At 44.9% G+C, this 15,793-nt stretch overlaps 1 protein-coding gene across 23 annotated transcripts in view; it reads right to left on the bottom strand.

Annotated features, from left to right (window-relative positions):
• The window catches only part of RYR3 (ryanodine receptor 3), a 644,727-nt gene that overhangs the window by 272,381 nt on the left and 356,553 nt on the right, over positions 1 to 15,793 (bottom strand). For 20 of the 23 annotated variants that reach the window (XM_053280309.1, XM_053280347.1, XM_053280383.1 and 17 more), the window contains 5 exons: positions 11,273 to 11,408; positions 10,569 to 10,749; positions 8,664 to 8,775; positions 4,392 to 4,512; positions 3,352 to 3,521 (listed from right to left, as the gene is read on the bottom strand). In XM_053280309.1, coding sequence (XP_053136284.1) covers positions 3,352 to 3,521; positions 4,392 to 4,512; positions 8,664 to 8,775; positions 10,569 to 10,749; positions 11,273 to 11,408 — 720 coding nt within the window. The remainder of the gene's footprint in view (positions 1 to 3,351; positions 3,522 to 4,391; positions 4,513 to 8,663; positions 8,776 to 10,568; positions 10,750 to 11,272; positions 11,409 to 15,793) is intronic. The other 3 variants (XM_053280338.1, XM_053280410.1, XM_053280434.1) reach the window with 1 other exon arrangement.

Raw genomic sequence — 15,793 nt, 5'->3', positions numbered from 1 at the left:
CTTGTTTAAAGGAGGCAATTATTAGACCTATTCTTAAGAAGCCTGCCTTGGACCCCTCAGAGTTTAATAGCTACAGGCCTGTCTCCAAACTCCCATGGTTGGGCAAGGTGATTGAGAGGGTGGTGGCCTTCCAGCTCCAAGCGGTCTTGGAGGAAACTGACGATCTAGACCCATTTCAAACTGGTTTTCGGACGGGTTATGCAGTGGAGACTGCCTTGTTCGGCCTGTTGTATGATCTCCAGTTGGGAACTGGCAGAGGAAGTGTGACTCTGTTGGTCGTTTTGGATCTCTTGGCAGCTTTCGATACTATCGACCATAGTATTCTTCTGGAACGTCTGAGGGAGTTGTGGGTGGGAGGCACTGCTTTGCAGTGGTTCTGCTCCTACCTTTCTAGCAGATCCCAGATGGTGTTGCTTGGAGACTGTTGCTCTTCAAAATCTGAGCTTTTATATGGGGTCCCTCAGGGCTGCATACTGTCTCCAATGCTTTTTAATATCTACATGAAACAGTTGGGAGAGACCATCCGGAGATTTGGTGCTGGGTGTTATCAGTATGCTGATGACACCCAAATCTATTTCTCTATGTCAACATCATCAGGAGAAGGCATATCCTCCCTGAATGCCTGCTTGGAAGCAGTAATGGGCTGGATGAGGGATAACAGAGACTGAACCCAGACAAGAAGGAGGTACTTATTGTGCGGGGTTGTCACTCGGGAAGCAATATTGATCTACCTGTTCTAGATGGGGTCACATTTACTCAGAAGGAACAGGTACGCAGTCTGGGAGTGCTTCTGGATCCACACCTTTCCCTGGTTCCCCAGGTTGAGGCAGCGACCAGAAGCGCTATCAGCTTCGGTTGATACGCCAGCTGTGTCCGTTTCTTGAGGTTCATGATCTCAAAACAGTAGTACACTTGCTGGTAACCTCCAGACTTGATTACTGCAGTGCGCTCTATGTGGGGCTGCCTTTCTACGTAGTCCAGAAACTGCAATTAGTACAAAATGCGGCAGCCAGGTTGATCTCCGGGACATCTTGAAGAGACCATATTACTCCAATATTACAGGAGTTGCACTGGCTGCCAATATGTTTCTGGGCAAAATACAAAGTGCTGGTTATCCTATATAATAAAGTCCCTGGTGTGTCTGTCCGTGTCTGGTGTCTGCGTCCGTGTCTCCCTCAGCTGTTCTGGGCATGCGCAGAGCGCATGCCCAGAACAGCCAAGGGAGACACGACCGTAGGCACCAGGTGGTCATGTTGGCTGGTTGGTCGGCCCAGCCGCGGGGAGGCCAGAGGCGGCAGCGGCAGGTCCGGGCCGGCCGCGGGGAGGGCAGAGGCGGCAGGGGCGGGTCCGGCCCGGCCGCGGGGAGGGCAGAGGCGGGAGGGGAGAGGCGGCGGCGCCATCGCCGCCAGACGGGGTGAGGAGGCAGCGGAAAAAGCCGGCCTAGGCGGGGGCAGAGCTGCCGCTGCGGCCGCCGCCGATGGACGGGGGGAGGAGGCGGCGGGGGGAGCCGGGTGAGGCGCCGTCGCCGCCGGGCGGGGGGGAGGAGGCAGCCGAAGAAGCTGGGCGAGGCGGTGGTGGAGCCGCCGCCGTGGCCACCGCCAAATGGGGGAAGGAAGCGGCGGGGAAAGCCGAGCGAGGCACCCCCGCCGACGGGCGAAGGGAAGGAGGCAGCGGAAGAAGCCGGAAAGGGGAGACGGGCGGTGGCGGGGGGCTGAGGCCCAGCCGGGGAGGCCGGCGGCGGAGCGGAGGCCGGCAGCGGTGCGGAGGCCGATGGCGAAGGTCCCGGCCTGGCCGTGGAGGCCGGCGGTGGCCCGGCCGGAGACGGCCCGGCCGGAGACTGGGGCGGGGGGACAGAGGCAGCGGCGGGCCCGGCCCGGCCGCAGAAGCCACAGGCGGCAGCCGGCCCGGCCCGGAAAGGGGAGGCCGGCGGTGGCGGGGGCGCAGGCCCGGCCAGTGAGGCGGTGGCGGCCCTGGATACTGGGGCGGAAGGTGCGGGGAAAAGGCTACTAGCACCTGTTATTTTAATGGGCTTAAATGAAGTTAGTGGAGCAAGTGCTCCGCTAACCCTGTTTTTCAGATCATGAGTTGTCACGGTGCAGCTCCACGTCATGGTGACTCACAAGGACACCCCTGCCCAGGAGACTACAGCAAGCCTCCTGACATCGGGGGCTCACACGGGGCATTCTTTGGCTTCTGGGGGCCAGGTGGCCCCCAATCCCTGCCACACCTATTGGCTCCTTGATGGAGCCGGTAATCGTGTGGGTGGCCGTGTGCAGAGAGAGCAGGTCAAGTCCACTCTCCCTGCCAAACCCCACCCAGCTCTTCACACTGCTCATGTGGAAAGCCTCATCTTGTTATCCATTTTATTGGCAATGACAAATGTGGACTAAGAACACAATATACTACTCGTCAAATGACCTAGTGTTTTCCCCTTTACAAAATTGATGTATTTTATAACATTAATAAACTGTTTCCTCTATGCAAACCCTAAGCAGATCAGTATTATTATGCCCATATTCCAGGGGGTGGGGTGAGGCTTGAGAGAAACTGCCTTGCATAGGACCACTACGTAAGCCCAATGGGTATGATTTGAATGAGGGATTTCCTGATCTATAGCTCAGACTCTCAGCAATGACATTCTACCAGATCTCTGCTTTTATACAGTAGTATTTTCTACAGGATCAACTTCCATTGGTAAAGTTGCATACAATTTCTGAATTACTGAGAACTCTATCAGGAAGATATCCTAAGATTCCACAGGTATCAACCAACATATATTTATTGAACACAACCCTGAGTGTCACTAAACAATGTTATTTATTGATTACATTTTTATACTGCCCCAAACATCAGTCTCTGGACAGTTTACAAATTGTTAAAACAACAATAAAACTGATAACAGCAGCAAATTAAAACAGCTAGAACAATTAAATGTAGCCATCAAATCCCCGAGAAAAGGGATGTATTTTTAAGGTCCTCTTGAAGGCTAACAAAGAGGTCAGGCCTCACACCTCAGTGAAGAGCATGTTCCACAGCTCAGGAGCAGTTATTGAGAAGTCCTGACTGAGTAGCCACCAACCAAGCCAACAGCAGCTCTAGGTAGACCTCTCCTGATCATGGCAATAAATGGATCCAGAAGGATACCATGGTTTATGGCATCAAAAATTACTGAGAGATCCAAAATAACTAACAGAGCTGAACTCCCTCTGTCAGTTCCCAAATAGAGATTATCCATCAGGCTCACCAAAGTAGTCTCAACCCTACAGCCTGCTCGTAAGCCACTTTGCAATGGGTCTAGATAATCCATTTCCTCCAAGACCAATAAAATAATATACTAATAAATATACTCACTGTATCCAATGAGGCACATGCTCTTAAATCTGGTAAAAATCCAACCTCTAAGAGGTGGAGAAGGAAGCTTTGGTCTTTTATACCATAGACACGATCTAGAAAGAGAACCATGGGTGCCTTATGATCAGGGCAGAAACTTGCAGACATGTCTGGTTCAGTGCCTGTCCCATCTGAAAAGAAATACAATTGACCTCTTACAAAATACTGCTCATACAACTTCATTTTAGTTTTATACCGTTGCCATTCAGAAATCCATTACAATGGAGTGCTTATCTTGAATTTAAATAAATTCAGTTGCATAATTATCCCAAAGTTTATAATTTTGAACTCACAGAAGGCAATCAGACTATATAAATATCCTATTCTAAGTATCCCAGTTCCCTTGGTTTTATAGTCACATTATAAAATATTTAAAATACAAAAGGAAACAATCTGAATTACTTGGAAGTGGTCTAGCACTTTACATTTTAAGGCAACAAGCTGGGGGCCAATAAAAAATTATTGGGGGGGGGGGGGCGTTATCGATCTCTGCTTCCTCTGGAAAAGTGTGGTGCCCTCCAATAATATGTTCCTGATGTCACACAAAAATATGTCACACAGCCCTCAATGACATATTTTTGGAGGGTGCAGGGTTTGCTGCCATTGCCTTAGTCAAGATGCCAGTTAATATCTACTGAGGACACTATACTATATTCTCTTACATATGTCTATTTGGATAGTTATCTACAATGGCTGATCAGAATCCCAAGCATTGTGCCAGCCAGCATTATGTTTAAAAACGTTCCTATACAAACTATTCAGAGGTCCCCAATAATAATGGCACTCAGAAAGCATGTTAAACATATGCAACACTTCATATATTATTGTTTTCAACAAAATAATTTAAGACTAATTTTAGAAAACAGACTATGGAAAATCTGCTTTAATACCCCCCCTTAATTTACTTAACATTAAAAAATATTTAATTTTGTCTGAAGCCCAAATTAGATTTATTGAAAATATTTTAAAATGCCTTAAAGATCACAAACTGATATAGTTACCTTTGTTTACTGTTGGCAGTTTTAGCGGTATGCTTATAATACCAACCAAATCTTCTGTTGGTACCAGGGAGCGCAGGATCGATCGGATTCTAATAGCTTCACCTTTTCCAGTTTGGATAAGCTGTTAAAACAGGATCTTGGTTTCTTTTTATAGTAGATTCACTTATTATTTATTTATTCTGTTCTATTCTATTCTATTCTATTCTATTCTATTCTATTTCTATACCGCCCTTCCAAAAATGGCTCAGGGAGGTTTACACAGAGAAATAATAAATGAATATAAGATGGAACCCTGTCCGCAAAGGGCTCACAATCTAAAATGAAACACAAGATAGACACCAGCAACAGTCACTGGTGATAGTGTGCTGCGGGTGGATAGGGCCAGTTACTCTCCCCCTGCTAAATAAAGAGAATCACCACGTTAAAAGGTGCCTCTTTGCCAAGTTAGCAGGGGCAACTTAGTAGTGGTGAAAGGAGTTAGAATATGCTCATATTTTTGTTTCTTAAAATGCAAATCACTACAAAACTGTGACTTTTCCTTCTAACTATATGAAATTATTTTAATCTTGGTATTCAAAGGAAAGTTCCATAGGACACTTTGGATGTTTTGGACACTGCAAACAGTACCTGAAGAGTAAACATGAGTGATGTCCAGTTCCTCCTTTCATGTCTTCTGTGTAATATGCAAAATGGGAACCTGCTCATCTGCTGTCATGATCCACCCAAGTTTCTCAAATGGAGACTCAGGATCAGAGTTGGATGCAAATGACACCACAAAACCAGCCCCACTCAGGGAACCCCCCGATGAGGAAGGTCCTCATTACCCCTAGGAAGACACCCCGCTGGAGAGATGCCCCAGTCTGAAGGAGTCTACTGTGTTCCAGGATCTAAGTGAGAACCTAGAAGTGGACTCCCCGGTGCAAGGTCCTCAGACAGAGATCCATGAAAACAGGACGGTGCTGACCTAGACTGTGCTGACCTTGCTGCAGACCCAGAACTCAGACCTTGCCTTGACTTCAGAACTCTATCAGTACCTGCTGCACTCCTTTCACTCTGCTCCACGAGTGGTTACCAACAACTGTTGGAGTTCCAGTGCATCAGCCTTTCGCACCAACTATCCTAATGACCACTAGGGGCATTGGGAGTAGAGGTATTTACTGAGGGCCCCCTTATCTGTCCCTGCATTGCCTCTACTCTATGATACCTGCCTTGATTCCTTAGGTATTTCCTGTAGTGAGTCAGTTCTACTTCCTTTCTCCTTGGAGAGCAGATGGGAGCATCTCCCCCCCACCCAATTCATTATATAGCTCATAGTTAGGATAGGTCTTTCTTATCTCAAATGTACTTACCCTAATAAATCTTTTTTACTTTATACTGCACTAGAGTCTCCATGCTTGACTAACTGCAACAATAAGGCTCTGCACTACTTCATAACTGGAGTGGGCAGCTTCCTCTTGGTACTTTGCTAAATAATCACAAATTACAACTGCTTACTGCCACACTGCTCTAGGGAGTTAGAGGCTTGCAACCAGACCCCACTCCTAGGAAGAAGCATGACATCTCCTTCATAGTGAGATATGTGAGATTCACATGCATCTAGAAGTCACACATCTTTACCATGAGGGAGATGCATGAATCCCAATTTTGCATATTATGCAAAGTGTGTCAGTCCTTGTTTGTACTATCAAAGGGTGCCTTCAGGATTTATATTAAAATTGACATTACCAAAAAAAACCAGCTACAAGATACTTTCTAATTTATATATAAAATTTGCTAAATGAACAAGGGCATGGTCTATATTTTGTTTTTTAAGTTTTTTACTATGAAAATATACATGATACAGCACATACAGCACAATATATATCACATATACCGGTAGCACAATTACAAATTTTATTTTGTCATGTGTACTCATCCATTCAAAACCCTAATGATTTTGGGAGTAAAAAATACATCATGATAAATGATCTATAATGATAAAATCAGGACATAGTGGACTGAGATATTATAAACAAGCATCAGGAGAATATATATATATCCATCCTGAGGTGACAATATTTTCTAAGTGTTAATATAGGGATATATATCCGAGGCCCATTCACACGTTATGTTGAACACTTGTACAAGTGTACACAGGTACAGATCTGTTCACAGGTATAGTCATTCATATGTTATGTTTGGAAACAGGTTCAGAGAAGTACACTTCCTATCTGAACCATGCATTTGAAGGGCCTGTATTCAGGTTCACTTTTAAAATGAACAGATACAGTCATTCACACAAACACATCTATGAATGGGCCTTTTCTGTTGCTTGTATTTTGAAGTGTCTGTGTATTCCCTATGTTTTATTCTGTAAATTGTGTAGCAGGTCAAAAGTTCACAGTTTCAGTTCACAAGTTGGTTTAGGAGCAGAAAGGAGGTTAAATTGAATTAGTTTGTTTAAAAAACACACTGTGGGAAATATAAGCTAATTCTAACTGGGTGCATTTGAAAAATGGAGATGGAAAGCTTAAGCACATAAGGGAGCCTGTCACACACTGAAGTCAGTCAGTCAGTGTCTAGTCTGGCGAAGTCAATCTGTAGTCTATCATTCCCACCCCACGCCTAATTGCCTTACTATTCTATCAGTTTTGAAAAAGGTAAAGGACAGAGAACGCCAAGCCCGGTTAGCAGAGGCAGCCACAGCAATAAAGAATTCCACTTGGTGGCAGCAGGTTGCTATAGCACAGGGCTGGCTGAGGCCAGATCTCTGACAATACCACATGTGAATTCTTAGAGCTACTTGAACCAAACCTGGAGAATTCCAGGGTGAAATGAAATGCTCACAGTTAAAGTGTGTCATTTTTCTATCAGAAGTAAAGAGTTTGGTTTCTGACTGAAGCAGCAGGCCGTCAGGATCAATTGACAAGAAAAGCACCACAGAAACCCAGAATTAGGGGCTGACATCCAGACTAATACTGTGCTTGCACAACGAACAAAGTTGCACTAATGCAAGACAGCCACATGGCTGCACAAAGTCACTGGGGTGTCTGAAGTTGTGCTCTTGCACAAAGGTTCCCTCTGAAACATACGAAGAAGAGGCTTCACAGCAGGAGGTGCACCACCTTGCTGTGCATGTGCAAACACATTTGCACTGATGCAACAGTAGTCTGGAATGCAAACTCTTGACTTAAGTGCATCTGGCTAATTAACATCATTGCACTAGCACATGTTTGCACAAGCACAGCATTAGTATGGATGTCAGCCAGGGAAAATATACAACAAAGAAATAATAGAGGGAAAGCACTAAATGGTTTACCAGGTTCCTAGTCCTGAAACAGTTCAACTGAAAAAACATGAAGCAGAGATGTGATCAGGTTCAGTTCTGCCAAGTAAGCAAAGTTGGAAGTAGCAGCAGTGAGGAGAAAGGAAAGCAGAGTGGTAGCCAAGAAAAATCCTCCGAAGACTTCAGAGTTCCCTTCAGAATCTGAATGAATTCCTGCTTCCATTTTTTAATATATATATATTTTTAAAATTCACCAAGCAAAACAGTTCAGGCTTGTTTGACTGATTATAATTTTAAAAAGCTATAAAATACAATGAAAGTTGTGCTGTCGAGTTGGTGTCTACTCCTGGCAACCACAGAGCCCTGTGGTTTCCTTTGGTAGAATACAAGAGGGGTTTACCATTGCCATCACCCACGCAGTGTGAGATGATGCCTTTCAGCATCTTCCTATATCGCTGCTGCCCAATATATGTGTTTCTATTCTCTTGACAATGGGGGACATATTTGATCTTTCTCTAGGGGAACATGGGATGGGTTCTCTTGATTAAAGTCATACCTTTCTGCTGTTACATTTAAAAATATATATATATTTGTCTCTTAATAAGCAAACTATGGGTTCGTTCTCACGATCAAAATCAGGGCCGGAGAATCCAGGCAAGCTTCAAGCCCTGTGCATGCTCCCGAAAAAGGAGCATTTCTTCCATCCATGCTATAGTGCTGGGTATGCGAGGTGGGTTGGCCGCTACCGTCCAACCCAGATTGTGGCTAGCACACAATCACTCCCCCCCCCGCTTCTCCTACCTCAGTGTTTGCTGACACATGACTCTTTCTCAGGAGCATGCACAGGGATTGAAACTTAGCTGGACACTCCCCTATCATGATTTTGATGGTGAAAACCAGCCTATAATATAACTCTTATGTTAGTTAGGATAAATATTTGAAGCTAATCTGGAAATGTAATTAATGTGACTTTTTACTATTTCTCCACAAACAAGAAAGCCACTTACATGCATTTCTGGTGCACAACGTCCAAGCAAATCTATAAGAGCAGAGTAGAAAGACATAATCGCATTGCCCATGTGCACAATCTCTTCCTCTTCCTCATCTTCTTCAAAACTGCTAAAAAGTAATAACCAGGCATGAATAGTTCAAAAGATCATTCAGAAGATTCAAAGTGATGTGGAAACTAGCTGCATAATAATAATTTTAAAATGTCTTAGCTTCAGCAACACATGCATTAATGAGCTTAGCTACCCTTTCTTCTGCATGTTTCAGAACAACCTCCTAGTGTGAATTCTGTAGCAAGCTGGCATAAAGGCAGTGTACAGAAACAGAGCTGATTCTCTTTCTTTATTCAGAGCTTTTGCCAAAATAAACAGAACCAACTACCTTGAAATTCCTGCTAACCTGCCCTGTGGCAGCATGTGTACTGGCTAGCACCCAAGATATAATGTACAGTAGCAAGAATGATAAGCACACATTCTTCTTGAATCTGAGAGCTGAACTAAATGCAACAATCAAATGCACATAATGGAACATCAGCAAGAGTTCCCATCCATTGTTTATCTGAAACAACCCTACCCTTCTCCTACCCTCCCAACCAACTGCTCTCCGCCCCCACACAGGGTTTGCAAGTGTATTTAAAGCATGTGTGCAGAAAAGTAGTTTCCTGGGCGGGGGGCAATCTGGAGTGGTGAAGCAACAGGTAGAGAAAGGTTAAACATCTCTCTCCTACTGTCTTATTTACTCTAAAGTGCCACCTTTCAAAGCAGCTTTTCTCTTTAAAAAAGGTCACCGCCACCGGTGTTTTGTTATTCGGCAACTCTCTGTATTTAACATTTGCTTAGGCTGAGGCAAGTTTGTAGCGAATAACTGAACTGGAATGCACCAAAAATGCAATCTAGCCCAACTTCAAAGAAGAGCTCAAAAAGCATCTACTGGTACATATCAGCTGCCCCACCCTCCAACTAACCTACGAGAAGGAGATGCAGACCGCAGTAAGGAACAACAGAGGCCAAATGAACTATACTCAGTTCAGTCCATTGATCCATGGTAACCAATCAGCTGTGCCTCTGACTAGCAATCCCATTGCTTTCACTTGAAGCTAGCATGAGGCTGCAGTAGCTTGGGCTCAAAGGGCAGATAAAAGAGACTGCACAAGGGGGTCAGAACCAGGGCCGGACTGGGGGCACTGAGAGGGCGCCGGAATGTATGTGGGGAGGGCGCCAGGTTTTGAGCAGAATAGGTAATTAAGGGTGAGAGTTGGGGCGCAGGGGCACCGTGTGGGTAGGGCTCACCGGGAATATGCCCTGTTGACCTATGGGCCAGTCCGAGCCTGGTCAGAACACTGTTGAATTGAAGTTGGATATCAGTAAAAGTGTAAGAACACTCCTATTATAGTTCAACATCCTGTTTCCAACAGTGGCTATAACCAGACAGATTTATCCGGGAAGCCCACAGCAGGATATAAAGCAATGCCCCTCTCTTCTGAGTGCTCCCCAAAGCAAATGGGTATGTAAAAGAACTCAACAAATGCTCTTATAGCATCAACAAGACATTAAACCCTGATCTGTGGCATTCTAGAAGCAGAAAGCTAGATAATCAGATCAGACAGTTTATATACTCTTTTTATTAGTTTATGACTTTTAATAAAAAGCTTTGAAGAGCAAAAAAATAATTTGGCATATTCATTATTATCAGTAAATACCCACTTGGTGCATGTGTAATGAACAAAACCTGTGCACACTGCTTGGGGTTCCAGTTCTGAAGCATGGATGTCCACGCAAGTGCCGGGGGTGAGGGGCAAATTTCACAAATCCCTCCTCCCCTCAGAAGTGCTTCATGTGACCCACAAGTGGTTCTTGAGGGCCATACAGTGGAAATGGTGGAAAATATTGTTTGCATTCACTTACAGTTCTCTCTTATATCCCTGAGAGGGAAGATCAAGAGCTGGGTTCTCTGAGATCTTTATTGCTCCTTGCATGGCAGCCAACAAACCATTTCCTCCTTCTCCTCTAAGGGCTGGGCCAAAACATTCCGGGCGTCGAATAAGAAGCTTTACAACAACACTGGCATTTTCCTCTACACTTTCTCCTAGAATTAAAAAAAAAGCTGAATATTAAATCAAAGAAGGCTGTATGATGACTACAGCTTAAAATAAAACTGGCTTAAAATTGAAATTCAGTACACAGAATAAATTAATCAGTGCTGACACTCTTTAATATATTTGATGCAGATAATTATTTTCTTCTCATGTCAAAATATGGATTCTCGGAGACAGGTCTCAGTGGAGAAGACTGTGGAGAGAAAGCAGAAACTGACCATTCAGAATGGCAGTGGAGGCAGGATCAGAGGCATTAAACCCTAGGGATTTGTGCAGAGTGACAGCCTTACCTTCAACCAATAGAAGCATTATCTAATCCTTATCAGATCTCTTATTTTATCAGACATTTTCAAGTTTTTTCTATGCACTTCTGATTGATAGAAAGGTATTTATCGTTTGAGCTACAATTAATGTGGTTTGATCCTATGATTTGCTGAGCTAAGGCAGCTACTTAGAGGCCCGGACCTAGAATGCATTTCTCCAGATATTTGTCAATGCAAGATTTAAACTTACCATTAACAAAAACAGCAAATCTTAAGAATGATAGATAACGTTCTCCCTCTATTGGATTCCAGCCAATGTCAGGATATCCTGTTGCTAAAAGCATTGGGCAGCTCTGAAGTCCACATCCTGCCAAGTAGGTTACAACCTGTACAACAGAAACATGATCATTTTTGAAGCAGTGTTACTTCCAAGGAATCAAACACATAAAGCAAGGAAACACAATGTTTAAAGATCTCTATCTGCAAATATGCACAAGCCTTCAGGATACAAAGAGCAGAAGATATAATTTTACTGGATATAACCCTCTAAACCAAAAATGATTTGCTTGAAGAAAGAATCCATTTCACATGCATGGACCTTTCCTAACAGGCCTCAAAATGGTTGCTGCTGGGAGAAGACCACACATCAATAATTTAGTGTACATGTAGTACTTTTACACCATGTGTGTATTGCTAAAGAGCAAAAGCTCAGTGATAGAGCCCATGCTTTTCATGCAGAATGTCCCAGATTCAATCCCTGACACCTAGCTCCAAGCAGAGCTAGGACAGACTTCTATCTGGAACCTGTGAAAGCTGCTGCCAATCACAGTAGACAATACTAAATGAAATAGCCTAAAGATATGACTCAGCATAAGACACCTGCATATATACATATGATCTGTGCAGTTAGATCTGTGGAGGGGAAGGACTGTCATAGGAACATAGGACTGCCATAGGCCTTCTACCAAGTTAGACCATTGGTCCATCTAGCCCAGTATTGTCTACAAAGACTGGAGGTGGCTTCTCCAAGTTTGCAGGCAGGAGTCTCGCCCAGCCCTATCTGGAAATGCCAGGAAGGGAAGTTAGAATCTTCTGCATGGTCTTCCCAGAGCAGCTCCATCCCCTAAGGGGAATATCTTATAGTGCTCACATGTAGTTACCCATTCAATAGCAAACCAGGGCAGACCCTGCTTAGCAAAGGGGACCACAAGACCAGCTCTCCTCCCCAGAAGCCCAGGAATATTTCTTTTCTGCAAAGGAGGCAATTAACCCTGACAGAACTGTAAAAATAGACTATATTCCTGGTAAATGTGTAGGTGCTGTGGGAAAAGAAGGTTCTCAATGAGAAGGTTTATCTACTCATTGATATGGTGTTTGCTCCCATATTCTTTTAAATGGAAGTTTATTACTATGAGAAGAGAAGGTATGATTTTAAGCGTTAATCCATGTCCACGCGATAACTTATATTAGGGATGTGCATGCGGCTGGGCGGTCCAGAAGTGCTGCGCTTGGCACTTTAAGGGCAGGGGGAGCGTGCACTTACCCCTCCCGCCACATTTCCCCCGCCAGTGTTGTTTATTTCCAAAAACCTTTGGGGCAGCAGCGTACCTCCCTGCCGCCCCGTTGCCCTCATCGGCCGGAAGTGGCTGAAGTACTGGGCGTGCATACCGGAAGTGGTACTTCTGGCCACTTCTGCCCAATGGGGGCAATGGGGCGGCAGGGAAGCATGCTGCGGCCCCGAAGGTTTTTGGAAATAAACAACGCCAGTGGGGGGAATGTGGCAGGAGGGGTAAGTGCACCCTCCCCCCCACCCTTAAAGTGCCAAGCCCAGGACCTTCAAACTTCGAACCAGCCCCGGCATTCGAACCAGTTCGGAGGCCTCTAAAATGGCCTCCAAACAGGTTCATACACATCCCTAACTTATTCCTCTTCCATATATTTTCACTATGCTGGCATATTGTCAGAACACTAGTTTTATCCAGAAAACATGCTAGTGTTCCGTACAGTGTATAGGGGCAAACTGTGGATCATGCCCTAAACTTCCACCACATTTTTAGGGCCTAGATTTTACTATATTAAATTAACATTTTATTGTTTCTTCACAATTTCTTTGCAAAATTGAATCTATGGTGAACACTTCATTCATTTCCAAACAAACTTTTAAATTCTATACAAAGGTGCTTTGTATGATTTACATCTTCCTTAAATATTATATCTGTCTATCTGTCTGTCTGTCTATCTGTCTATCTATCTATTTAAAATACTTATAACCCGCCCCTCCTGTACACTACTGCTCGGGGTGGCCCACAACAATAAAATAAATACAGTGTAAAAGAAAATGAATAGAATTAACCAAATTAAGTAAACAAGTTAAAAGTCCAAGCTATAACCACTTCAGAATTATCATTGCTATTTTATAAGTTCAAAATTAAAAGTCATTTAAAAAGCTAAAAATTGAGAATTATAAAAACTAAACAACCCACCAGATATAACCAAAGATAGAACATTTAAAAGTCTCTTTTAAAAGATGCATTTTTAGGTGTTTTTTTAAAAAAGCACTGAGGGAGGGAGCATAGTGAAGCTATGTGAAGGTGTTTCAAAGCCGAAGGGCCAAAACCAAAACGGCCCTGTCTCTAGTCCCTAACCGGATTACGGTTAGTGGCAGGGCCATGAGCAGGGCCTGAGATTATGACTGGAGGGCCCGAGATGATGAGTGGAGGGCCCTGGCAAGTTCACATGGGAATGTGGACCAACAGGTACCCTGGCCCCAAGCCGTGTAGAGCTTTAATGGTCAAGACCAGCACCTTAAATCTAGCCAGAAGCGGACCAGTAACCAATGAAACTGCTGCAGGATGGGTGTGACTCATGAAGCGACTTGCGCCCACGAACATCTTAGCAGCAGCATTCTGGGCCAGCTGAAGCTTCTGGATCATCTTCAAGGGCAGCCCCACATAGAGCACATAGCAGTGGTCCAATCTGGATGTTACCAAAGCATGAGTGACTGGGGTTAGGTCTGACTTCTCCAAGTAGGGGCGCAGCTGGCATACCAGTCATAGCTGGTAAAAGTCACTTCTGCTCACCACCACCTGTGCCTCCAAGGATAGCACTGGACCCAGAAGCAACACCAAGTTTCAGACTTTGTCTTTCAGAGGGAGTGTGACCCCATCCAAGACCAGATTTACCTCATTATTAGGATTATTAGTTTTACCAACCCAGAGCACTTCGGTCTTATCTGGATTAAGTTTCAGCTTGTTTGCCCCCATCCAGTCCAGAACAGCCTCCAAGCCCCAGTTCAGAGCATCCACTGCCTCCCTGGTGTCTGCTGACTTAAAAGATAGGTAGAGCTGGGTGTCATCAGCATATTGATGGCACCATAGCCCACACATACGGCTGACCTTTCCCTGAGGTTTCATGTAGATGTTAAACCACATGGGGGACAGAATAGATCCCTGTGGCACCCCATAGGCCAGAGGCCAATGGGTGGAGCAGGCATCCCCTAACACCACCTGAGTCTGACCCTCCAGATAGGAGTGAAACCACTGTATAACCATGCCCCAAGTTCTAACCCACAGAGGCATCCTAGAAGGATATCATGATCGATAGTATCAAAAGTGGCTGAGAGGTCCAGGAGAATCCACAGAGTCAAATTTTCTTGGCATCTCCAGGCATAGGACATCCATCAGGGTGACCAAGGCAGTTTCCATCCCATATCTAGACTGGAAGACAGACTGGAAAGGATCTAAGTAATCAGATTTACCCAGGGCTGCCTGGAGCTGAGGTGCCACAATGTTCTCCAACACCTAGCCCAAGAAGGGGAGGTTTGAATTTGAAACTGGTCAAAAGTCATTTAGGTCATCTGTGTCCAATGAGGGCTTTTTTAGGAGGGGCCTAATGACTGCCTCCTTCAGCCGAGGGGGCACCACCCCCTGGTTTAGAGAGGCATTCACCACCCTCACCACTCATGGACCCAGTCCCTCCCTAGAAGCCTTCACCAACCATGAAGGGCAAGGGTTGAGGTTGCATGTGGTAGACCTTAGCCTTCCAAGCAGCCTGTCTACCTCCTCAGGCAACACAGTCTGAAAACTATCCAATATAAAAAGACCAGACGGTGCATCTAGCTCCGGTGTTGCAAAAATCTTAGCATCCAAGTTAGAACAGATAAGAGTGATTTTATCCACAAAATGTAGTGTAAATTGGTCACAGAGGACTGCTGGAGGTTCTGTTTGATGGTCTTTGAGGTCCTCACATAGGAGGCCCTGAACCACTCAAAAAAGCTCCACTGGACGACACTGAGAAGACGTGATGGTGGTGGAAAAGTAGGATTTCTTCACCACCATCACAGGCCCTGGCTCAGCTTGTTCTTAAATAGCAGCAGCAAACACCTGGAAAGGGTGGAGCAGAGGTAAACAATCAGGGCCCTGCCCAATAGAGCTCCCTTCCCTTCCAGCTATTCAAAACACACACACACACACACACACACACAGCTTATTCTTGCCTTTTTGTCTGGCTAGTTAAACCCAAGGTTGACTAAGTCCATGAAGTAATGGACACTTCCATGTTTTGCATGAAATCTCCCACCCCCAGGGAGGGAGAATGGCTTGGAAACTGCCTCAGGGTACGTTGCATGGTATATCTTACCCCTGGCCAAAGCGCATGGCCACAGATTCTGTCGGATCACACTATCCGACAGACTCTCAGACACACGGGTTTTAGCTCTTAGCTACTTGCTCTTCTTCCCTGCTTTCTTCATATTCCTCATGAGGAGGCCTCG

The sequence above is a fragment of the Hemicordylus capensis genome, chromosome 1 (genome assembly GCF_027244095.1).
Source record: "Hemicordylus capensis ecotype Gifberg chromosome 1, rHemCap1.1.pri, whole genome shotgun sequence".
NCBI classification, from domain to species: Eukaryota; Metazoa; Chordata; class Lepidosauria; order Squamata; family Cordylidae; genus Hemicordylus; species Hemicordylus capensis.
The sequence above is the reverse complement of the archived record's forward strand: the minus strand, read 5'-3'. Positions and strand labels throughout refer to the sequence as shown.